Source organism: Corapipo altera, unplaced genomic scaffold (assembly GCF_003945725.1).
Source record: "Corapipo altera isolate COAL_440 unplaced genomic scaffold, ASM394572v1 22, whole genome shotgun sequence".
Taxonomy (NCBI): Eukaryota; Metazoa; Chordata; class Aves; order Passeriformes; family Pipridae; genus Corapipo; species Corapipo altera.
In genome coordinates, this window is record NW_020884886.1 from 4,384,574 (window position 1) to 4,411,573 (window position 27,000).

The 27,000-nt window shown below is 38.8% G+C and overlaps 1 protein-coding gene across 2 annotated transcripts in view; it reads right to left on the reverse strand.

The window, feature by feature from the left end:
* Window positions 1-18,139: 18,139 nt before the first annotated feature.
* SLC2A9 (solute carrier family 2 member 9) overlaps window positions 18,140-27,000 on the reverse strand; it is a 78,648-nt gene continuing 69,787 nt past the window's right edge. For both annotated transcript variants that reach the window (XM_027642945.1, XM_027642944.1), the window contains exons 11-12: window positions 26,189-26,316; window positions 18,140-18,624 (exon numbers count right to left, since the gene is read on the reverse strand). In XM_027642945.1, coding sequence (XP_027498746.1) covers window positions 18,367-18,624; window positions 26,189-26,316 — 386 coding nt within the window. In that variant the 3' untranslated portion in view covers window positions 18,140-18,366. The remainder of the gene's footprint in view (window positions 18,625-26,188; window positions 26,317-27,000) is intronic.

Below are 27,000 nucleotides of genomic sequence, written 5' to 3' on the forward strand. Positions count from 1 at the left end.
ACAAGCTGCAGAAAACTTCACTGTCAGCAGACAGTACCTTTAGCTGGTGATAGATTACTCAGAAATCTGTTTCCTCAGAATACCTTCGTCAGGAATTTAACTGGTTACTCTACATTGCTCTCAGCAAGACGAGTGCCCATCTGAGAGATGAATAATTTCATTTTACTTTCAGGCTTTTGATTTACACCTTATTGGACATATTCTGGAGAATGGCAACAGCTTTATTCCTAGGGAGCAGATTGAATTGTGTACCATCCCTCTATTACTCCTGTTAGGAACAAAATGTTCATCAGGCTTTTTAGATTTATGTCAGAATGATTCCTCTCCTTTTCTTCTGTGAAGTCAAATGCCCTGTCAGTTCTCTGTTTTGCTCTCCATTTCTTATCTCACTGGCCTGACCTGTGCTTTGCCGCTCCAGAGCTAAGCAGATCTGCAGTTCAGAGTCTGGTGAAGAACTCTTTCCACTCATGCTTGTCAAATTGAAAGTCATTTTTGGAATGCTGAACTTGGGAACTTTGGCATTTTCTTTCTTGTTTTTTGCTAGTTCAAAGTGAGTCATCTCCTGCTGTTTAACAATCACAAAGAATTAAGGCAGACGTTGTCTTTTAGGGAGTTAAGTGCAGTGTAAAAAGCGTGGTGAACAGAGGGGTGGCTCTCCTCAGCCTAGAACTGCAGTACTGTGCTTGAACAACTGGATTTGTCCTATGGCTGGTCACTGGGGCATTGGCTGTTATTTTGGAAGGTACACAGAAATGTCTAAGAAAAGTAATTTTATTGTCAGTGGGCTTTGTTTCCTACAGAAATCTGTAACCAGTGGAATCTTTTTAGGGACCAGTAAATAGGAAAACATTGACAGTGTGAACATGGAAATTTTTTCTGTTTTCCTAATCCATATTAAAAAAAAAAAATCCACAAAAAAACCCCAGAAATTTTTGCATAACATTTTGCTGAGAGATATGATGATGCTACACAGGTATTGTCTCCACAAAATAGGGAAATTGGGCCTATTACCTAGATGCATCAACTCATTTCAGTGCTCTACTAGAAGAAATTACAGAGAAATGAGAAACTAATTATCAGAAATGGTCCTTGCCTTGTCCCAACTCCCAGACTCTGCCTGAGAAGTTTTTGGGAGGCTACCAGTCAGCATGGGCCAAAACTGAGCCAGGGACCTCTTTAGTGATTCAATACTAGACAACTGTAAGGTTAGAATGCCCAGGCACGTGCCCTTTTGATTTACAAGCTAAGACTCAAACACAGAGATCATAAGGAATATTATTATTTTTTGGACCACCTGGTCTCACTGAGATGGGTGCCACTCCTCTGTACACCTCTGTTGCCACCTCTGGTGCTTTGAACCACGTGGGATTTGCAGGAGGTTGCTTGTGGAGGCCAAGAGAATTCCCTGCCATGCACCAGGACCAGAGGCAGCAGTGACAGAGGGAGCAACTCTATCTCTCTCTTGGTCCCACCAGCAGCTTTGCTGTAAAACTGTGTGGAGGACCAGTCAGTGTGCTGTGATGTATGGCAGGAGGAGAGAATAGACAGCTGGTATGAACATCACCTATTAGAGTTTCAACTGAAACACAACTTTTGGCTCTGCAAGAAGGGTGCAAATTAGAGAGTTATACAGGACTTGTGTGCAGGTTGTCATGAATGTCAGGCTTTGGACAAGAGTCTAATAAATATTGAGCTGTTTAAGAACAAATGTACTACCTAGTATCTTCACCAGCAAGAGGAGCAAGGCAGTGGTGTTCTCTGGAGTTTAAATATAACCTACTACTCTGCTGGAGTGAAAAGTGAGATATACAGTAAGGGAGACATTTATCTTCTTTGTTGACACAACAGGCTCATCTCGCCTCTGGAGTGATCTGAAAAGTAGTTTCCAAAACAAATGCTTTTGTTTATTATTTTAGTAATGGACTTGGACCCCACTGCAGCATTTACCATCTTTAACACAGTTTTTGTTTTGAAGCATGTAGGGAATGTATTAACATTGAATTTAATCCTAAAGGACAGTAAAATGATTCCAGAAATTACTTGTGTCACATTGTGTAGTAATAAGGTGTGCTTTGGGAGCTAAATTCAAGCCTTTGTAGGCAATAAATTGTGGACCTTAGTGCACATTGATTACATGCTATAAAATGCTGTATGAACTGATAGAAAAATATGTTTTTTCTGGCAGCTGTAATGTTACAATTAATCAGTTCCAGATACCTGGCTGTTACATCTAAAGGAGCTCAGAAATGCTGGGATGTCAGTTTATTCCAGGTGGTTCGGAGGCTGTGTGTACATTAATCCAATGCATACCTTAATTTTTAAAAAGGCTCTAGCTCTGAAATACTTGAATGTTGTCTTCCCAGGAACAATTTACCATCATACAGGACCAGAGTCCCAGAGTTTGTTGTGGTGCTGTGTGGATGTAAATCTGGGTCAGGATTTAGGCTGATTTACTCCCAGGAATACCTTAGAATAGATTGAAGATACAGTGATATGACAAGGGGAATGGTATTGAGCTTAGAGGGCAGGTTTACATTCGATATTAGGGAGAAATTCATTACTGTGAGGGTGGTGAGACATTGGAACAGGTTGCCCAGAGAAGCTGTGGATGCTTCAGCCCTGGAAAAGTTCAAGGCCAGCTTGGATGGGGCTTTGAGCAATTTGGTCTAGTGGAAGGTGTCCCTGCCCATGTGTGAGTCCAGCAACCCTGGTATCTCTGACAAGATAAGCAATGTCAAGATAGACAAGGTAACAATAATTTAGATAATTCATAGGTTCATTTCTCTCCCATATCTTTCTATTTAAAATTAATTTGTGTAACCTGTAAAAGATGAAGGTGATGATTAGATTACTGAGCAGTTGGGCAGGAATTTGACTGAGGCAGATTTGATATCTGCAGGAAACTTGTTACAAAAAGCTGGCACTTGAGTTTACTTCCTTAAAGAACAACTCAAATCAAAACATTTAAAATTTATTTTGAATAATTTGAAAGCAATGTATTTCAAAATCATTCTGTTTGCAGACTTTTTCCCAGAGCTCAGCTGCTGACTGAATAGCCCTTTTTAAAGATGCTCATGACCCAACTTGCCATGCTCATTTCATGTCTAAGTCTAGCCACCTCTGTTATTGCTCATATGCATTTCAAGGTCTCTTGAAAAGCCTGTCCTTTATCACTAGTATTTAAAAAAAAGAAAAATCCAACAAATTAAAGGTTGCCAATCAGTAATGTCATTCTGTGGGCAGTGGTTAAAGTGGGCACAAGAACTGTGTGTTCAACAGTTGGATTTGGGCTCTGGGTGGAAGGGAGCAATTTTAAAACTAGCCCTTATTTTTCTTATGCTGGTAGAAGAATGCCTTTAGACTTTATGAGCAATAAAACTCAGGGCACTACCCTGATTTTAGTGGTACATTTCATTCTTCTGTTTATACAGTCAAAGTTCTGTTATTTTTTTTTTCTGAAGTTCTTCAGTCATTCAAATGTCTTAGCAGCTGGCAAAATGACACTGTTGAGTGCAGATAACTCCAAGTATTCACCAGTAATTCACCACATTCATCAACATGAGGACTTTTTAGACTACCCTCTCATAGACAAAGAAGAATCGTATGGACAAGATGATTTTACTGACTGATATATTGGTAAGTAACAGAGCTGCTGCAATAGGAGGTTGCTATACCTCTGATGGTTGACACACACCCACATCCCCAATATACTCAGTGTTACACTGATATTTCCAGGACCCTTTGGTTCTCATGTGCAGGATGGTCTAGTTCCTCATCTGGGCTATGGGTGCTGCCAGCATGGCCAGGTGCCTCAGCATTTGGCACTTCCTTTCCTCAGGCTGTAGGTATTAATTCAAGCCTGTTTCAGAAGTTCTTCTGAATCCCTAAACTACAGCTGTTTCTTTTGTGGTGAGGGTCAGAAGCTCCACCGACCACAGCAACATTGTAAACACGTCTAAATGGCCAAGAACACAGGCATAAATTGGGTATTCCAGGAAGAGTATTGTGTTTGAGAAGCAAGAGGTGGTGGCAGCCACCCAAGGCTCTTGCAGTTGCTGTGGGGGAGTTTGGTGTGTGATGTGGTTGGGTGTAGGATGAGCTAGGTAGGATAATCTCATAGGAGATGCTGCCTGGCTGGCTTGGTCACACATGTGGGAGCTCCTGACCCACCACAGCCTTGCTGCCTCTGAGGTGAAATAGCCCAGGGATGAGAGCTGTGTTTTAAGTGCCCGGGATGAGACATGGGCCATGAAATGTGGATTTGCCACTGTTGCATTGCAAAATGTCTTTTATAGCAGTAATAGTGGAAAGAGATGACAGTATGGAGAGAGAAAGTCCTCTCCAGCCCCAGGGTCACTGGCAACAGAAGGGGTTCTGGCTCTGACAATTACATGCTCTCACAATTGAGCATGTAATTATATACCTGCATCAGCAGTTTCCAAAGCCTGAGAGGAGATTATGGTGAGATTTATGTGGCAAAAAGTAAGAATAGAAGTCTCCTCTCTCCCTGCTTGTGTGTCCTAGTGAGGTACTGTTCTCCCAGTTAAGAGTGGGACCAGAACTACGCAGAGTCCTTTCTGCCTCAAGCTGCTGTTGCCAGAGAGCAGAGTGTGTTGCATTTGGTTTTATTCTGCTGCTGAGAAACACTCTGATTTACCTTGGCTGTGATAGGCATGGCCAGCTTACCTGCCTCCTCTCAGCCTCATCTGACAGTCTTTCTAAGGGGTAGAGTCATCAGGTCTCCCTGTGCCTCCAAATGCACTTTCTGACAGGACAAAAAGACCTTGAGAAGATGACGGGAGTAGCTCCTTGGGAGCCCCACAGCTCTGCTCTCAGAAGATGAGCAGGATCTGCAGATGGGTCCCTGAGTTTTCCCAACCTCTCTGCAGTCATGTTTCACCCTTTGCCATTGCAGCAGGTCTCATGCCAGGGCAACTGCATTGCTTGTGTGGTGTTAGCCAGAAGCACTGTGAGATGCTGGGAGAGGTCATGGGCCATAGCTCACCCCAGTACAGACAATACAGCTATGACCGAGCTGATGTTAGCACGCTGTTGGAAGGTGATCTTTAAAACATCCTTTACTGGGTGTCTCTCTCCCAAGAGAGAGCTATTTAAGGTAAAGCACTATGTAACTACTGGAAGTAGGTAGTCAGCTATTCAAAGTTGATTATCTCTGCTGATGAAACCACTAATATTCAGCAACTGTGCAGTGTATGTTTATTGTGGAGCAGATGTTGGGGTTTGGTATATATACCGAAGAGACTCCATTTTCTGTTTATTTTCAACATGAGTGTGTATTGTCTTGACTCATTTGGGAAGATTAAACTTGTGCCTATCAAGTTCCAAGTGCACAGCAAGGTGCCTGGAAAGTTCTAGGTGGTTTATGGTAGAGCTTGTTCCTTCATTTAACCACATTGCCTTAATGAGGAGTGCATTTACATCACCCACTGGTTCCATCCAGAGGACATAAACTGAAATCTCTCACTCCACAATATCAACACAAATCACTGCTTCCACTAAAGCTGAGCCAGGAGAATAAAATTATTCAGCAGCAATGTTTTTTTTTTTGACACATGGCTTTAAAACACAGTGTAACTGAGTGTTGTGGCATTTCTATATTGTGATGCTCAACTGCAATTACCAGAGACTTTCCAGATCAATATGTTTAGCATTTTGAGTTTGCGATGGTAATTAAAATGTGTTTCCTATTCCTATTGATTTCTTTTTTTTGACTTTTCCCATCACATTCAGAAGGAGCACAGTTAAACCCTGGCTCTGTGGATAATGTATAGATGAGAGGAGCTAGCCACATTTTGCAGCACTGTTAGCTAAAAGTGATACACTCAGTATGGCGATGGCTTTTTCTCTGCTGAACTGTAAAATGAATTCAGGATAAAATAAGTTCTGAGCATGTCAAAAAACTATAATCAATACTGCATGCTTTTGCTGGAGAAAGAAATATATTATCAGGATTATCAGGAGAGAGGTTTTTCTGGGTGAAGTCACTCAAAAATTCAACAATTATCTCTTGTATTCTGTCAGTTAAAAAATTTGCACTGAAAGGCTTTGATTATGTTGTAGAAAAAGAGAAAAAGATAAAAGATGAAAGGAGCTGAAGCACAGATTATTCCACATGGAATTAGAAACACCTGTGTCTGATCTGTGTCTTTGAGAGTTGCCTGTTCACAGTTCACTCCCAGTCAGGGTCAGGGGGATTCAGGGCACTTCAGAAAGTAAGAGAAATTGTCATTACATTCTTGCTCACTGTGTGGTTTCTGGCTGTTCATAGTCTTTACAGTTGGCTTCATCCTGCCTTGTATCACATTGCTAATGATTGAAGTCCAGAAATTTGAACCTGTGAGCACTAGAAGACTGTTGCATATGGCCATGGGAGAACTATGGAAGTATTCTAGTGCCTTGTTAGAAAGGGATTAATTGCATCTAAATCATTTTCTACAATATAGTTTTTGGCACAACCAGAGAAAAACCTTCCCCAGCTCCCACAGACATCTACTCCACTGTCATGCTGACTTTAATGGTATTAAAAAAAAAAAGAAAAAAAGAAAAAATTGCAATTGAACCCCCCTAGCTCTTATTGAATCCTGCAAGAGCACAGTTTATGTCTTCCCTTTTTGCAGCAACCTCTTATATATATGTAGAAATATATATATTTCTACATGTGGTGGATTTCTTTATGCTGAGCCCTGCTTCTTTCATTCTTTCTTCAGAGGCTGATATCTGCCAGCACCACAAAACCTTCTTCCTCAAAACCTATGAGATGAGACTCAGGTAATATGCTGGGCAGGCTGTTCTGAAGGGTTGTCAAGCATTGGAAGAGGCTGCTAAGGGAAGTGGTAGAGTCATCATCCCTGGAGGTATTTAAAAGACATGTAGAGGTGGCACTTAAGGACATGGTTTAGTGTTGGACCTGGCAGTGCTGGGTTAATGGTGGGACTTGGTGATCTTAGGGGTGTTTTCCAACCTAAGTAATTCTGTCATTGTCAAACTCTGTATATTGGTATCATTTCACGTTAGTGCAGCTTTGTTTTGTGACCTGCAAGACTGAACTGCACCTCATTATGAACCCTGAGTAGGGAATCAAACGCATGGTGGGCTTGAAAACTGAGTGAAAATGTGTAAATCACAATTCCCATCAAAAACCTGCAGGACTGCAGACCTGAAAAACACTGTTTGCACCAATGAGATACAAGCTGATAGAAAGCAGAAAACAATGTAATTGATGGACAATACGAGAAGTGGGTTGGAACTGTGTGAGAGGTGAAGGTGCTGTGGGAATTGTGCTTAAAAGAAGAAGCTGAGACTAAGAAAAAGCGTGTTCTCAATGGCTTGGTGTCATTGAAATGGAGTCAACATGTAGGGTGAAGAATGTGATTTCCCCCTCCATATCCTTAGCAGTTCCTTTGAAAACATTCATCAGGAGCCAGGACTTTGACCCAGTCAAGCAGGCTAAGAGCACCCACTGACAGGTTGAAAAGCTGTTTGGGCAATTCAAACAAGAAAAACAGTTCCAGTTTGTGTAAAAACAGTAGATTTTGCTTTGGAGGACTAAATTACAAAATGTTTTACTGTACCTGAGCCATCTAGTCTTGTGTAAAGCTAGGCTTTAGCTGTCAAACCCCAAAGACTCTGGATTTATGATATCACACAACTTTTTTTCTGTAAACATTGTACTGGAATACAGAAAAAGATGCAGGCATCAATAGATTAATATAACTCCCCATTCTACTGCCAATATAAACTAAGCAATAGAGAAAGAACACTATTTCAGTATTAACAAGATCATAAAAATTCATGAGGCATTCAAAGCTGTTAGTTAAGCTGTGTGGGAATTTCTGAATATGTTCAGTGTAGGACCAGACTGAAAATAACTCACAAAAATTTAGTTTCAGTGGCTTTTTAAACTGCTCTCAGTTTGGCAAGAGCTATATTTCACAGCCTATTGTTATTTGGTCCTGAATTTGCACACACAGCTCACACAGGAGTACACTGATGGTTATTACAAACTTTGCATCAATAACTGGGAACGAATGCAGAAAAAAACAAACCAGCAGGGACCTGGAATCCCTCTTCACTAATTGTGCACAGTTGCATTTATATTTCAGGGACTAGAACTATTCAAGTGATGATTTATAGAAATTCTCTTTACTAACTAAAGAAAGCAAATCACTAGACTCTTTACAGACACATAAATAATTTAAAAATCTGTCAACTGGTCTGGAGAAGTGCTTCAGTTTGTGCAATTTAATGAAGACATCTAATCTACATACTCAAGGAGATACAGTTTACTGGATTACTGCTATTAGAATATGAAATTTGGATTTTTTTCAATGTTATAGGGCACATAAATTTGTATTATGTATATATAGGCATCTAAGTATAAAGAACTGTGCGTGAAAATACATATGTATCCCCTACTGTGCATATAGTTTCCATTATTCTGGGAATGGATCTGGTAACTGAAAGCAATTACTGCAATGAAAGGACATTTTTGTATACATTCCCCCTTTTGAATAAAAAGATCTCTGCACTTGTAATTTTGGAAATGAATCACAGAGCTGCACTATTGACCCAGGAGCAAGAGTTCCCTCGAGTCTGAGGTGCATATTTCTCTGTGCATAACTATTATTTTAATATATTGCAGAAGAAACAGCTGGAAAGAGCAATTATCTAATTTTAATAATTATTTTAAAAAAGCAATTACCATCACAACAACACAAGACATTTAAAGTTCATGAACATTCTTCATACTGTGATGAATATATACCAGGAATAACTGACTAATATTTAGCTGTCTAATGTATATTTTTCCTTCTGTTTTGCACCAGGATTCATCTGATGCAGAGTCATTAGTCACTACAGTGACAGAACTGTATTTACTCCAACAAGTGAGAGTAAGGTCTAACCAAACTGGTATTTGATTGCCATGTCAGTATGACAGTCAGAGGACTGTCATACTTGAAGATAAGCAAACTTTTGAGCATTATGTATAATTTTTTTTCCAAGCAGTGATTTTTCCTTGGGCTAGAAAGGTTTATAGACATTTGTACTTTGTGTTAAATCTAGTGTGCTAAGGATGCACCTTAGGTCAGAGGGTCAGCTGGCAGAGCCTGGCTGGGCAGAGCCTGGTATTTAGCTGCTATTTCTGCTTCTCACATCCCCTTCACAGTCTGCTTTTTGTCTGAGACGCTGTTGGAAACATAAGCGAGGTAGAGTGGTGCTGCTCCTTCTCCTGTCATGTGGCATGAACTTCACAGCCCCCAAAGCTGTCCTGCAGGTGAACTGGCTCCTTGCAGGACAGCAGCAGCTGGAGGAAGAGGGACTCTTCCCTCTTCCACCTTCAACACCTTCGTGGACTTTTACAACATTTGTTCTTGTGGTGCTTCATCCTTGTTCTCTGTTAGTCCTCAGTAAATCCAGTTAACAAAAGCATAGATTTTGAAAGGGGTTGTGAAGATGTTATTTGATGAGTTATTAAATAAATACCCTACAAGGTTATTTTTTTGTTTTATAATGCAAGAGAATCTGATCTCCCAGGTTTCTGCAGCTTAAAAAGAGGCAAGGGCAGAAGTTCTTTGGCTATGAAAGACACATACACAAATGAAGAGAACACCAAAAATGACCAGAATAAAGCAACTACCGAGTTCCATAAATATGAAGCACAAAAGGTCATGGAGCAGATAAACCATTTATCATGTACCAGCTCAATAGGTTGTAAGGTTTTTATCCTTTAAGTAACTGTGAAAGGGCTAAACTAAGCACTTCTACCAGGCTGAGGGAGAGGGACTGGATCTCTGATCTGCTACCAGAAGTGATAACATGTAGGAACCTGGTCCAACCCAATCAGTTGTAAGGAGGGCAGATCTCACACTGCTCGAATTGTGCATGTAGGTCAGATGAAATATTACAGATAAATGCCCAGGCCAATCCCGTTGTTGTACTAAGTCCTACCAAGCAGATTCTCAAAGCAGAAAGCAAATTGTAGAGATGGTTTTAATTTTTCTCTTAGGTGGCAGCAGGAGTATCCTGGTCAGCTCCATAATAAATCTATAGGACCACAGACTGGGGGGATTGGCCATATCTGCTGTTAACCGAACAAGGACCCAGTCCTGTTAATTTTTGGTCTTATGACTAGCCCTCCTTTGTGTTGATAACCTATCATTTCCACACTGTTACAAGCATTTATGTCAACATTGTGTAAAAGTTTTGAGTAAAATCCTGACCTATGATGGAAGGGAAGGGTAAAATGCCCACCATTACCTACCTCAGATCTGACCTCCAATATTTAGTGGTAAAACTTCTACAGGAACTATGGTCTGGAGCTCCAGAACTGAATGGCTTTTATATTTGACTATTCTGGCTTTTTTTTTTTTTTGATCGTGAAGTACAAGCAACCTAAAAGACATCTCCTTGTCAAGTGGGACAGGAAAGACTTTTCTACTGTTGGTCTGGTGAAACTGTTCATGGTATAACTGATCAAAAATGGCCATCAAATAGTCATCCATGGTCTAATATTGTGTACAGAAGAAAGTATTGTCAGCATCCTTCATTTGAAAGGAAAAAGAAATGTCTTTGCCTTCAAAATCTGATTTTTAAAGTAGTATTGAGTAACTTAATGGCAGTGAAAGCATGTATCATGTGTTACAATTTTCTTGTCACTTCTAAATTTAAAGCAAAAATTGTCAGAGCTGTGAGTGATTCTGAATTCCAGAATGATCATCTCTTCAGCACCACCTACATCCCAGGTGCCGACATCACCTACTCTATTTGAACTCCAGTTCTTCAAGCCGGTGGTTTGGACTGCAAAGCTGACCCCATTTAGTAAATAGTTTGAGAATATCTAAAAAAGCTATTTATTAGGTTTCTTAAATAATCAAAGCCAGCTGTCCTGGTTCATAGCAAACACACGAGCTTGCCAGATAGGCTGATTCTCCTCCTGCTATTGCTGAATTGTTCCCATTTTCCTTCTGTCTTACTAACATTCATTTCTAATGCTTATTAGCCCAGTCTGTCAACAATGAGAAGAGGCTGAAACTTGTACCAAGTAACAGCCATGCAAAACTGAGTTAATAAAATGTAGCAAAGCTCCTGGAAGAGTAAAGAAAGTTCAGCACACAATTTCCCAATGATTATCAGTAGGCATAATGTTTCAATTTTAATCTAAGTGCTCCCTTTTGTGGAAAAAACTTAGGGTTGGGGGTTGTTTTTTTAAACAATGTGAGACTTAGAGTCTGATTTATTTATTTATTGGGTAATCCTGGGATTCTCTCACTTCTATTGTACTTGAGTCAGCAAATAGTGTTCACTGCAACTTGCAAGAATTGTAACAGCATGTCTGAGTAATGGTCCAGACAAAGCTTATGTCCATAAATTATCTGTACATTTCAAAACAAGGTGAAAGTAGGATCTAATGTCCAATTATAGGCAACTAAGCTCCTTAGAGAAATTTCTCACATTTTATTAGCTGTAGCTTTTCTTTAATTTATTTCTGGCATCTAAGTTAAATATGAAAATTACCATCAATTTAAATATCTACTCCAAAAAAAAATTAATTAATTCTAATTTGTGCTAATGAATTAGGGTTTTAGGTTGTTTTGGTTCTGTATTTCTGAATTTTTCTGTTTCTTTAAAATTAATTTTTAATTGCTCATTGAATAAATCCTGTGCCATGTGCTATAAAAACAAGTCATCCTTCTGTCTTGCATCCTGTTTTCCTCAGTTATGTTTCTTCTTAACTTTTTTTGACTTTCATATTCCAAACTTAAAATAATTATTATCTGCCTCCTCCTAAGTCCCTTTTTACAGAGGGGGACAAGACTTGTAATACTTCTGTTGTCCATTCCTATCCCTTTGGTCCTTTTTCTTTGATTACTGTTGCAAAGTGAGTAGTGCTTTTATCATTAGTTCAGTCATAGCTCAGATGCCTACCTATGTATTTTATATTAATTAAATCAACAGCAGCAATGTCTAAGTCACTTGGATGATTTCTCAGACACAGATTTCCTCTATCAGCAGCTGCTCAGTCAAAAACTCAGAGTTTCTTCCACCTTCCTTGTGGTTGCATCATTTATGTCCCCTCCAAAATCTACAAAAAAGTTTAACAGTTGCAGCCACATCTGTCTGCAAGAGGGCCACAGGTTGCACAGTGTCATCCTTTTATCCTGCTGAGAAGTGACTTTCTCCTTTCTTCCTCTTGATACTGTTTCACTTGTCAGTTGATGAACAAGTTGTTTCTAAAGATGTGCTGACAGGAGAGGCCACGTGCAGCCACAGGGGGAAGATGGGGATAGAGGAGGGATAAAAAGGGAGCGGGTGGCAATGAAACCTCTCCACTGAAAGGTTGAGAGACTCTGGTGTACAAAATATATCATTAGATACTAGAAGAGTATATTTGGCTTGGCCCAGACTGAGCATTCTCCTAATACATCCTGCTTCTCAAGGGTCTTCAATAAAAATTATTCTCTAATTGAATGGAAAGAACTTTGATATTTTCCTTTGATACCTCAAAATAAATTTAAGTAAATGAGCAGAGTAGTCTCTACCTAACAGTTTAGAAAGGTGCAAGATGAAAAATCTAAGGCCGGCCAAAAGGAGACAGCCTTGCTAGACAACTTGTCCAAACCTAAGATCATGCAAATTTTAGCTAAGTTTGTTTGTGGAAGCATCTGAGTCCCAGTGTGTCTGACCTGTTTAGTTCAGAACTTGACATAATTTCCAAATGGTCCAATTTCTTTTATGTCTAAGAATTAAAGCTGCTGAATTTTTTCCATGGGATAACATAAAAGTATCTCTATATATACACATATGCATATACATAGTCTATAGAGTTTAATCCAAAGATATGAAATTATACAAAATTTGAATTTAAGTAATTAATTCTTGAATGCATATTTGAAAATGTCAGCCTGCAGAGAAAATTGTATTTATCACTTTTTTTAATCTTTGGCATGCTTGCTTTTCCTAAGTAGCTATTGCTTTCTGGTTTTCAAATGTGAATTGTAAAAATTTTTATATAATTGAGTGGAACAAGTCAGAAAAAAAAAAAAAGTGGAACAAATGTAGAGGTGAGCATTGCATTTAGCTTGGCTGATTTTTTGTCCTGAGAGAAACAAGAGAAAATGAAACTAAAATCAATGTCTTTGCATGGCAGGTTACATAGCAACAGACAAATTATCTCCTACCTCTACAAGATCATGCTCTTAATGGATTGTGTTTCAGGGGTCGGACAGAGTTATATTTTGCTTTTTACCTTTTCTAAATCATCTTAAGACAGCCAGCTACTCCAGGGGTCTCACTCTTGACACTCTTCTTTGGTGTACGAACCAGACTACTAGTATTCTCACTTAGATAAAAAAACCCAAAAAATCTTCAACCAACCAACCACCCGGTTCCAAATTCAGAAGAAAAACATCAGATTAGTGCTTTTACAGCATCTGAATAATAATATTGTTTCCCAGATTGAGGAAATAAGCCATTAGTTTACTACTAAAGAAGATAAAAATGTGCTGGTTTTCCCAACTCCTGTAAGTATACCATGTCTTTCTTGGGTACATTAGTGCAGTTGAAACCACTGGAAAAGATTTCTATGGACTTCACTAATCACTGCATATGTGCCTCCTGAAAGCTTTTCTTCAGTACTTTTGTTTTGTTTTAACTCAAAATCCTAGGTTTAAAAGAATTTAACAGTAGTGAAGCTTTAGAGAGAACATCTTAAGAAAGAGCTCGACCATCCACTGCCTGTGTTTCTCTTAGGTCATGGAAAAAGCAAGGTTAATGCAACTTAGCTTGCAAGGAAGAGGGCTGTAGTGACTCAGGTTATGCATGATTGCTTACTGAGCTGTGATAACTTGATTAGGAGTCCAAGTACCAAGTGTTTGCCTGGAAATTCACCTTTTCACAGGGCTCACTTTCAAATAAAACCAGTTGCAGAGACAATTAAGTATGGACTCAAGCCTGAATGTTTTAACAGCATGAATATTTGTATTAACAAACCTGCTTTGGTCTGGGTCTTTGTATTTTAGATTTTAGGTTGTATCTGAACTCTGTTTACTGGAGGTAGACTGAAATGAAAAGTCCAGATGTGTTTCCTAAGAATGCTTTACTTGGACTTGTTCTTCCTACTGTGTGAGGTGATGGCAGATCCAGTAGCTTATATGGTGATGTCTTTAAGGAAAAGCACATAAAAATAGTCAAATGAAAGAAAGTAAATTTCAAAGAGTTGAATTTAGTGTGGGTTTTTTTTTTTTACTTTTTTTTTCATTTTACTCTAAAGATGAAAATTATCCCATATGGATTATTACTCACATCTTCCCCCACTAGAAAGCAGATCCTTGTGGAATGAAAATTGGCTTAAAAAACTGAAGTATGAAATTCAACTTTCTATACATATTTCAGATTTCAGGTTTTGCATATCCATGTAGCAGAAATAGTAATTTGACTGAATTTCTCATCAGAAAGGAGACCTTTAGTAACTCAGACTTATACATTGCAAAGGACAGCTTTCTACAAAAAAGCCTCACCAGATTCAACAATTCTTATAAACAACTATTACTACTACTAACCAGTTTTAATCATTTTCCTTGTACTGATGTTTAAAGCTGAGGATAAATATATCAAAGAATGAAGTGTAGAATCTGACTTGAGAAGGAAAATGTAAATAATGCTTAAAAAAATATACAGATTCAGGGATGATTTTCTTCCCATTAACTCCCAACCACCCAACTGTAGATTCCACAATGACTTGGGTCATCCAGACCCAAGGATGGAACAGACTTGTACTGGGACACACAAAACCCCAGGGAATCGAAACATGCAGCTGTAGAGGTTCGGATTTATCCAGAACAAAATCTACATAATTTTACTTGAATTCCAAAGTTTTATTTTGTGATCACTGTGCACAGACATAGTTGATCACACACACTTGTGGTAATCATACAAACACCACCCTGCAGTGGCACCACACAACACTCGCTGGCAAACACACAGGTTATAGAAAATTTGATACATTCAAAAAGAAAAACCAAATGATAAATTGCTGATATTTTCCATTTTATCCTCTCATTGCTGGAGAAACTACAGCAACACAACAATGGAAAAAAATTTTATGGAACAACTTGAAGAACAACACGAAACTCTCATTAGGGTGAGAGATGAGAAAGTTATTGCAGTACTGGCACATCTGAAACTTCCACAAGGCAAGGCAGAGGACACTGCAGCCACCTTCCCTGGCCAGTGGGCAAAGCACCAGCTCAGTCTGGAGAATGGAGTTGCTTTTAACTTGTACCACAGGTGGCAACAAACTACTGGGGCGATGTGGAACCATCATCCCATGGCTCGTTCAGTCTGTAGCAGCTTTCTTTGCAGCCACACAGGAAGTGTGTGCCCATCTCAGGTAGGGCAAGAGGTGGGCAAATGGGATGGCAGAAGAGAAAAACATGACCCCTTGTTGTTAATGTTGTACCAGTCCCTTGAGCTGTATAACAGGAAATTCTGTTGAGCCATCTCTACCCACACATTCAGACCTAGGCTCCAAATGCAACTGTAAGAAACTGTAACATGATTTTATTTTGTTGCAGAAGCCCCATAAAACTGCCATATCAGGTCATCATGAAGTTATCCATTTTTAGAAATTTCTATAATAAACATTAATGAACAGCACTAAGTGCTAAATTCTTCTAATTCTAATAATAATGGTTTCCAATCTTGCCACCTTGACTCAAACCAGATTACATCATACCATGTTAGTAGCCCTAACTGCAATATAAGGTAATTCTCAATCTGAATGAGAAGGTCTGAATTTGCCAGTCTCACCCTGCAGGCAGAAAAGGAAGAATTTCTTCCTAAAACTGTCCTAAAACTTTTACAAAGTCATTCACTTAGCAAGACTGATGTAACTCATGGAATAGGGAACTAAAGGCACTGAAAGATAATATTTTCATTTGCTATATATAAAATTTTGTAAGTGCTTATTAAAAAACATTTTTCTTCAGTTCTCTCCACAATTACCTTCTATCTATGATTATCAGTTGGTATAATCCTGATTCACTCTCTCTCTTAATAGTAGCATCAAATCCATAAATTTTATTTTTTCATTCTTAATTCTCTTTCTCATACATATTTTTATTTTCTTACTGCTGTACCTCTATCCCAGTAAAAAAGCATAAATTCTGGCATAAAGGCTTACATCAATTTTTTTTTCTATTACCTAGTAGTAAAATTGCCCTATCAGGTCAGCTTACATTGTGTGCAGTAAATATGCCACATACAAATAAAACACAGTATAAAACTATATACATAACTTAGTAGTAACAGCTGAACATTAGGATCTCTAATTTTAATTTACAGTGTAATTTAAAGTGTAGAACAAAACAAAAACCAGATTATCACTTGTGGAAGTATGAAAAAACCCCAGGTATTGGAAAACAATTCTCCGTCTTGTGTGTGTATAAATATAAATATATAAATATAAATCATGGAATCACAGAATGGCCTGGGTTGGAAGGCACCTTACAGATCATCTAGTTCCAACCCCCACCATTGGCAATGACACCTTCCACCAGATCAGGTTGCTCAAAGCCCAGTTCAATCTGGCCTTGAACACTTCCAGGGATGGGGCATCCACAATGTTTCTGGTCAATCTGTGGCAGTGCCTCACCGCCCTCACAGTGAAGAATTTCTTCCTAGTATCCAATCTCTATCTACCCTCTTTCACTTCAAAGCCACTAATATTAACCCATTAATTATTAAAATATATCTATACTTGGAATATATATATATTCATATATGTATACATATGGATACATATGCAAATGTTCTCATGAAAACGCTCCAAATGTATGGGTTTCTGGATTAGTAAATATAACTTGTATAAGCAGTTGGCTCTGCCTACATGCTGCACTTTCTTCTTGTGTCTTACTCCTACCTGAGAGCAGCTCTAGGACTTACTGACTTTTCATGTAAAACAGCTATTTAATTTAAAAGTGTTCATTACCCCTCAGCATCCAGGTACCTAGAAGGATGAAGAAAAACTATTATCAAAATTGCAAACTGCAAAGATGATGTTCATTTAAAAAAAAAATACCATGAATGGTTCACCTAACCACCAAGAGCCCGCTGAGTTTTCCTGTCATGAAATTAAGAAGTTTTACAAAGCACTAAACAGCTTAGAAACTTAATGTGAACTAGGCCTGGAGCTTCAGAGTTTAATGCCCAAATAAAAATTAGTGTTTAAGTAAGAAATAGGCACCGAAATTCCTTTGGAGAGATCTGAGTGTTAAGAACTAACAGGTCTCAGAGAAATTTTGGCTCCTAAGACTTACTTTAAAAGGAGTTTGAAAAGAAAAGCAAAAAACAAAACAAAATAAAAACCCACAACCCCCTCCCAGCTGCCCCCCAAAAAATCAGAAAACCCCAACCCTTGGAACACTGCATGTTTGATTTTTTGTTTTAATACTATGCCCTACACATACCACCAGAGTTTTCTCACTTCATCATGAGGTTTAGTTTTTTCTTTTCATAGTAAAACTTCTGAGTCTATTCTTAAAAAATAAAATTATTTAAGTATATATCTTCAGAGAAATGCAGTGCCAACAAACCCAGAAACTACTACTATTACTAGTCAATCAGGATTTGCAAGGAAACTCATCTGGACCCAGAGCTGCCTGTTTGTGCTAAGGTGGGAGATGTTCAGAAAATACAACTGAAGGTTAAAATAGCTGGAAAAGGAACGAGAGGTCAGGGAAGTGTCATGAGTCTTCTTTCAGTTCCTCAGTTCTCATGTGCAACCTGAATGATATCTTGGGAAACGTGGAGAAATATATGCTGGTGACATTTCAGGTTTGCTTGCCTTGATTCTTAGCAGACCCCCACTGGGATCTCTTCCCTTTTCCCTGCTACCTCCTCCTCTTCCTGGAGGACATCTCCCTGTGAGCACAGGGGGATGCTCAGCCAGCTGCTGCTCACAACCCTGGCTCCCCACTGCCACTTCACTTCTACAAGTCCATATTCCCCATCCCACTCACCACAACACCAATTTCACAGGTGCCAAGAAAACCCTGTCTCTTATTTCTTTAATCAGTTGCTGCTACTCCATGCACTTAGTGCCATGGTTTCGTTGGATCAAGGGTTGGATTTGATGATCTCGGAGGTCTTTTCCAAGCCAGTTGATTCCATACTCCTACCTCTCGTTGCCTCAACCATCACCCCAGCTGCTAATAAATTTACCCATATTCACTTTAACCATATTCAAGGGAGAAGCAGTTCACAATGCCACATAAAAAATACAGGTTGTGCACTGCTATAAATGAAAAGAGCATGTTTTCCCTCATCCTCTGAGAGAGTATCCTGATTTTACACAATTCCTTTTTTGGTTTCCCCATTGTCCACTGAAGATGGGAAGTCAGATTCTTGTTCTGCACTCGATTTCCTCTCCCCTGCGTAGTGGTTCATTCCTTGCATTTCTAAAGTTACTTTATTCCTTTTGGCAAATGCCTGGCTGATCTCATAAAATGTCTTATTTTTTGTTTCAGGCAGGACGAAAAACAGGTAGGTCGCTCCCGCAAAGCAGATGGCAGCAAACACTAGGAAGCAGTAGGTCTGTAAACCAGCCTGTGAATAGAAAACAAAGGAAATAGTCATGACAAAAGGGAAAAAATCCAGAAGAAAGGCAGCATCAGGGACATTTTGAAAGAAAAAATGAAGTGTATGGAGCAATTTTTAACCAAGTACAGCACATGCTGGCACTCGTTGCAAGTCAGAGTGCTGAGAAGTTCATAAAAATGCATGAATTGTTGGTTCTTCCAACACTGCCTGTGGCCTGTCGACAGAAAAGCAGGTTCCTGGCAAAGGCGTGTGGAGCTGCAATCTGGGTGATACCAGGAGACACCGGACTGAGCTCAGGCACTGCGGGTACGGGGTGGCAGCAGGGCTCCTGCAATGTGCTCAACGGAGCCTGCAACTGCTGTGGCATTTGTGGAATTCAGGCAGATGTTTCACTGGGTTGTTCTGCACACCACCTCATAATTCCTAGGTACAAAAACTGCTGCATGCTTCTGCAATATTGGGCACCTGTACACAACCCATCGAAAAACTGCCATTGCCAGGGGCACCTTCATCACTGTAGTTACAGGCTATGAGATTTGCAAAATGAACAAGATAAAAGCCCCAAATGGTAGACATTTGTATCACTCATAAGGTTATGGGAGCTTACAGCAGGAAAAAAGAAATCCCTAAAATGCGTTGACTTTCATGCTAGAAAGTGCACAAATTAAGTGAAAACAAAGTACAGACTGTATTTTAATGTTTTGGATTTTACTTCACTGCAAAAATAAAGAGAGAAGGCACAAAGAAATTAATTTATAAATAGATTATAAAGGCTCCAACCAACTAATATGAGTTGTACTTCACTGAAACGTAAGTATTTCTTGCCTGGTGATTATGAAATCGCTTAACACCTTTCAGTTACCTTTCAACAGTACAGTTGTGAAAAAAACATTTGATAATTACAATATTGCCAGCTGTGCTTTGTTGAACTACCAGCCTTTGAGGAAACCTCCCTTCCTCCTCTGTAGATTTACGCTCTGTGTCCTGAAACCAAAAATCCATTTGACTTTCATTAATGAGGCTGAATGAAACCAAAAAGGGTATCTCCAGCTCCAAAAATAAAGTGACCTTTCTGTGGTGCCTTGTGTGAACAGCAAACCCAAGGAGACCTGGATTCCTTGCACATCACCTCAGGTGTTGCAAGGCTGAGGTTACCCCAGGGAAAATCAGTCAGGACAGAGGAAGCAGATGTGGCTTCCTAAACATGTGTGTTTATAGATGCCATTTGAGGTATGTAACTGAAACAATTAAGGCAGAACCAGACAGTGATGCAACCCTGATTTTGCACATTTTTGTAACACACTCCCATCATTGCTGGTTACACTAACCCTACACTGCAGGCTGGTTTAGCTCCCTGCTTTGGGTGCTCATGGTGTATGCAATTCCCAGCATTACTTTTATGTTTCACTTGCTCAGTATACATTATACATGGTGTGCTAGAAGAACATCAATTCCTGTGTGGAACAAGAAAATAAAAATGTAAAAAACCTTTCCTGCAGCTGCTTTTTAATACCATGGCTGATTGCCAGCCTGCCTAGTTAAACTGTTTTCTGTTTCTGTGGATAATTCATTACCTAGGTCAGCCTTTTAAATCCTGCCTGTAATAAGGAAAGCTGGAAAGTGCATGCTCTGATATTGTCTATGGACTCTTGAGATCATCAAAGCTTTTTCGTTAAATTCTAGAAGCATGAAGTTCTGAACAACCTGACAATCACAAGACAAACAGCATGAGTGATGTGGGGGGAAAATATCCTGGCATGGGAACAGATAGAACTTTCAAGCTTATACAGAGGCAGAAGCAAATGGATATAGTAGACAGGAAAAAATGATTTCACAGTGCCTCATAAATCATGCTGTCATGCTAAGAATTCAAATTTTACATCTGGATTTTCTGCATCTATAATTGTAGTTCAGCTGGATGGTGGAGTTTCAATCCAAAATCATGTTTTTCACTTTTTAAAATTTTACTGAATTAAATATTCTCCATTATGACAACAAACAATTAATGCCTCGAACAAATAAGCCTGGCAAACAAATGCAATAAGTTATCTGCATCTCTTGGTGGGGCAGCCACAACTTTGTTCCACCTTTTTTATCCCTCTCTATTTCTTTGCTGTCCAGGATCTAAATAAATTAGTGTTTATTATCTTTTTTGATTCATGTCTCTGTAAACCTTTCCTAATTGAACTGAACACTCTCATGAGTGCGTGATTTATTTGCAATTATTTTACATTTATTGGTACTTAATTTCTGCAATCCCTTAAGAAGTAGCCCTCAAGAACCTCAAGAACCTCTAAATGAATTTCCACAGAGAATAAGATAAAAATTAAATTTTGTTTTAAATCCTGCAAGTGGGGATTATAGGATTTATACAAGACTTTGCACTTGTACCAGGATTTGCCCAACGAAGCCATAATTCCCAGATAACAGCACTGCAGGGTGTTGCACACAAAGCCCTTTTCTCGCTGGCCAGTCTTCAGTCTCAGTATTTCCTTAAAACTGGTTATTATTTTACTCTCACAGGGAAGGAAACCACTTGTATTCATAAAACTTTTGTAACTCATTCAGAATTCAACTCGTATCACCCAAACCTGCATTTGGCACAGAAGAACATCACGTGTTAATTAAATTACTCGTTATAAGCACAAAACCTTCTACCTGCACTGCACACTGATAAAGGATGTAGGACAGAAGTACAGGATAAAGTGGAAGGAAAATGTTAAATCACAAATCCTAACTCAGGAAAAGCCCTTAGCAGGACATGGGTGGGATACAGTTCAGCCTAGATGTTCATTTTTATCTATTTCTGATATATTTTGAATTGCCTGGTAGTGGAGGAAAGATCTGAGGGGTTGGAACAAGCAGTAGATTGGCCAAAGCATATTGGATGTGCCCATCAGGGGGTTCAGAAGGTAAGATAATGTGATGGAAAAACATTAAATGCTGAGTTATTGAACAATGGCTACTACAGAACAGGTACTGATATACAGATCTGACAGAAAAAACGATCTGTCTTTGTTCCATGAAATGACTATACTTTCTCTTATTTATGTTATATTAGATATTATTCATATTATGTCCAAGAAACCTGTATCCCTTGTTTATTCTTTGACATCTGTAACCTCCATAGTCTCCTAACTAATCCATAGTCTCTCTTCGTTATTTTACTCCTTCCAGCTGTGTAGAGATGAGACTCTCCTGCTGCTACTCTGGAACTAAAACCCCAGAGTTTTACTGATCTTGAGCCGGGGTGAGAGTAAAAAAACTGAGTAAGAACTTCAACTAAAGTCTTCCGTGACTAAGCCCACATATGCTGCAACTCTGTGTGTTTGGGCCAACAGACATGGTCTCAAGATTCTTTTCTGACACGTGCACTGTCAATGATACAAGAATAATGACAATGTGTACGATAAAATTTAAAAGGTAAATATTGTTTCTATGCTCTGTGACATTTCACTAACTACATGGAGTTGAAGCCTCGGCGTTCAAAAGCTTGAATACTTGTATCCACCAGAAGAGTAACTTGACCCCTTAACAAAATATACCACACCCAAGGGTTAAAAGGGGAAGGGAATGGCAGGGGAAGAAGCAAAGGCAAGCCAATTCTGAATGGAAGTTGTAACTAAACACAAAATGAATACAAGGGAAGTATGCGGTTTCTGCTACTTCTGTTTTCTCCCGTAAGGACAAGTTACTTCCTCAAACTCAGTTCCCAGCAGCAGCAGCAGCGTCAACCCTGGCCATGTGAGAGTCACTGAGCCAGCCCCATCCAACCCCCCCTGCCACATCCACTCAGGCAAGTCTCTTCAGATAACATGTTCTGTTCAAGTTCAGAACATGCTGCGATCTTCACAAAGCTACTTCTCTTCCCCCAACACCAGAAAGGCTTGCCGGAGCTAGGAACACATTTTCTTAGCAAGACCTGAAGGCATGACTTTACATGCACCGTGAGAAACCCCAGGGTCAGAAGGAAGACAGAATAAACCACTACAATACTCTGTGCTTTGCAGCCATTTTCACCTAACATTTCCTTAAGCATGACCTCCTGCAGGAACATCCAAGGTTCAAAGGTGCCTGACGTTTCAGGTGGTTTCCTAAATAACAACAGCTCTGTGTCTTGATAGATAACCATTCAGAGCCAAGGTCAGATACACAGGTGAAGATCTTTGAAAGGCCAGGCTTCCGATGGGTTACTGAAGGTCGTCTGCCCTCCCAGGTGCATAGGGGAGGGCAAGAGAACATTAGACACTTATTGATGCAATCTCCTGAGGGAAGCACCTACTTACTCAGCAGGCTAATAAAACCTCTTCAAAGCAAGATTTACATTGGGTTTTTCAAGGCTGATGAGGGCTATTGTTATACAGGATATTTAATAGTTAAGCATAAACTTTTAAGTACTTCACTTTCTATTTGCATACCAGCTTTCTAAGGAGACCATTTAAAACACAGCATTTCTGCAAATGTCCAGCCAGCTGAATCCTGAACTACTCACTTTTATTTTCTATATTCTCTTTTCTGCAGCTTATCAAGGCTTTGCATTTGTCAAAAAAAAAAAAAAAAAAAAGAAAATCAAGAAGTGATTTACCTAAGATGCTCATACCACAAAAAAGAATCAAAGGTGAAGGAGTTGGGCAACCCCCTCAAATCAGACTGCAGACATGGCAAGCAATCAGGTCTGACTTTGAGGAGGATTAGATATAGCTGCATAAGGAAGGTATATGATTAAGTAGGTGCAGCTCTGCCACATTTTCACAAGGAAAAGGTTAACAAACGTATTTCCAGCTTGTGTGGGGCTGCTATGCACATTAGGCAGAATGTACAGGCATTTCCTCCACCTTCCTTTAAATAAAATGGTAAAGAATACTTGATTTTTGCTATTGTCAACTGACTTTAAGTGCTCAGAATGAACAAGCAAGAGTTCACTTTTTTCAAGCTAAAAAGTAAACTAAAACAAATAAAAAACCTAACATTGAAATGATCAGATTTCTGATTTTGATTTTAAGAACTCAACACTTTGCCACTTTTAAAGTCATCTAGCTGAGAACAGTCTTCCTGCTAATAGCTTACATGCTGTGAACACCATAGTCTGGAAAAACCTAAAAGTAGTTGAGAGGAACATCATGACGTGCTATTTTATGATGGCTGCTTACAGACTTAACACATTCTGTAGCAAAGGTTAAATTCTAAGCAGGACTGTGATACTGGAAACAGTAAAATAGATATTCTAGGGCAGCTATAGCAAAATTAATGAGCAAATCAACAAATTCTGAATCAATTTAACAAACTTAACACATTAATATTTTTAAAACAGAACTTCTGGCAAATGCCAAATGTGATCCTAAATTCTCAGCTTGCAATGTCACAGCCCCTTGGCACTGGCAATGGGTGCTTGCATTTGGAAGTTGCCATGAAGATTAGAATCATGAGATGGGGGTCAAACAGGATATTGAAGTGTTGAGGTCAAATGGTAATGGTTAGATGTCTTACAAAAATGATCAGCAGCAAAGCTGTTATTCATGTAGGCATTCAACTTTGCTTTGAATTGATATAATCCAGTGAAACAAAAGGATGAGAGAGTTTGTGTCCTTTACCCCTTGTCCTTCTTCATTTCCAGACACAATTTAAGGTTCTGCTGAAAGTGCAGGACAATGAAGGACAGAGCACTAAAGTATAATGTATGAAACATATTTTCTAAGTAAAAAAGAGATACATTTTTAGACACGAACTGCAATTTCAATCACGACCCTGACACATTCACTATCTCCTCATAAAAAGTTAACAGATCCTTATATTTTATACCTGAAGTGGGTTGCTTCTAAGTAAGAGCATTTTTTTCCTCATGTCTAATCTTCTGATAGCCTACATTTCATTTTCTCATCTTTGAGGGGAACTTTAGCCATTTACCTTAATATGGGGGCACTGTAGTTAATTTAAACATCTGATGTATTTTAAAAAGTTTAAAATAGCTTGGCTGAGGGGATCTATGCATAGGCTTCTGTGAACACCCTTGTTATTCAAATTCTTATACTGCATAATAAAAAATGTCAAAGGATATTATTATACAGTAAGGAAATAATAAGGAAAACCAAAAGGCAATCTTGCTGAGTAAATGACACTCGAGGCATGAGAAGGAAAATATCAAGTGTAAAAATAAGGAAGAAATAGAGCAGAAGTACAAGAGAGCCTCCTGAAACAAGTATAATGACTAAAAATCTAACAGAACAACCTGGAATATGAGGTAAGAATACATCAACATGTAATGAAAATAACATGTAAAATTATTTAATTATTACTCTTTAGTAAATCTTTGTATTTACACAATACATTACAAAAAGTGAACAGAACCTCTTTCTAGATAACATGTAATATATGGTCCTGCTACACCATTGGATTACAGAAATCTGTCCCTCCAAATTTACTGTTAATGAAGAGTACTAGTTTAACACAAGCCTATTCTGCTGCACCAGAGGTTTTCCAAACTTTTAGATTACACTTTTCTGCTGAGGTAGTTTGTTGTCCCCTCTGCCTGCTTCAGCTCATTGCACCTATATACATACATTCTAATTTCTGATTTACCAAGTGTCCCTGGTCAAACCTCAGCACCTCAAATAGGTAGTTATGAGGGCTGGAAAAGTAGCTACATTTAATTTTTTTTAATTTTTTTTTTGATTTGTCAAAAATTTATTTGTATACTAGCTTTTCAATATTGTCTGTACATTTTAATGTATGACTCAAGGCACAGTTTTATTATATTTATCTACAGATGGTTGAAGGGCAAAAATCTAGGCATTCAAATTAGTTAATTGGTGACATTTGGGGAAGTAACTACTGGTTGATTTTTTTAGTAACTCTAAAGTTAACAGATTTGTTTCTCAAACATTTTTGATAATTTTGTGGAAGGACACCAATGATCAAAAAAAATGGCTGCTGTTTCTCAAGCAATCAGGTTAGTATTTAAATACTTAGGCAGGATTGGGCATTCATTCTGTGAATGAATTTTGAAGGATTTTTTTCCTGGTTTAGATTTATAAAATGAGCTAAGAAGAGGATATTACCTTCCTGTAAAGAAGAGGATATTACCTTTCTGTAAAAAAAACAGGTGACTCATAAACTGAATTTTGAGAATAAGGTTGACTGAAATAGAAAAAAGGGAAAGCTCAGGAAAAAGAAGACGTTCTAGTTTGATCTTGTGAAAAAGCTTTAAAATCAAAGTCTGAGTAACAGTGCTTTCATCTCGAGGTGCAAACTCTAAACTTTTTCTCTTTTTTATGTTCTAAAGACCAAAAAAACAGAAAAACCCCTTCAAGCCGGAAATATAATTTACCTTCATTAAAAATAAACTGGTTAATTTTGTAATCACAAACCAGGATATTTTTATGACACATAATGATAAATTCCCCAAGGTACTTCATTTGGATGCAAAATCATTCAAAAAGCTTTAATATGCACATGGAAAATTAGAGAATGTAGTTTTCCTTTTTATTTGAATTTACTGAGGGTCTTTTTAAACAATTCTCACCAGGAGATCTGTCAGGTAGGATTAGCAGGACAAGAAGGGAGTGTTGAGTACCTGAATGAAAGGGAAGAGCAGTCCGACTGTGAAGTTGGAGAGCCAGTTGACTGTTCCAGCTATCATGAATGCAGCCGGCCTCTGGGACTGCTGGAAAAACTCTCCAGTGAGGACAAATGGAATGCCACCTGAAACACAGAGTCCAACAATACAGTGGTTTTAGTAAACTCCCCCTGCCATCAGCAGTTTGACTTACAGAGATGAATGTGCTCCGTGTTGCACACCTCCATGACCAGCATTGCTCTGCAGCTCTCTGCTCAGGTGTATGCAGGGGCTTCTGAGACAGTAACATGTGACTTGTCAAAATCATATTTCAGAGAAGTGACTTCTCTCTTTCGTGCCATAACATCTCATGTTTTACATTCTTTTCAGAGATGGCAAGCAGGTAGCAGAGCAGTGAATCCACACAACTGCTTCCAGAGTACTATGTGACCTGCTGTTTAGTAAAAATAAGAATGCTTGTTTCTACTAAAATGCTTGAAATTCTGAAAATTCAGAAATACTCCAAAATACTTTTAGACCTTAACAGTTGGGAAGATGGTTTCAAAGAAACTAACACTATTTTTTAAACAATTATTACCCATTTTATTTCAGCAATAAAAAAGACAAAACATTTGCCTCTCTCCAAGTGTACTTGTCATTGATGCTTATTTAATACATTCTCTTACTAAGATACACTGCTGGCACTTCTGGCAAGGTCTGTTTCTCCCATCAGCCAAGGACTCTGACCTCCATAATAACAAGCTCAGCTGAATACCACATTTGTCACTCGTGTTTCCTTCCACTTAGTCAGTGGACTATTTTGTACAGCA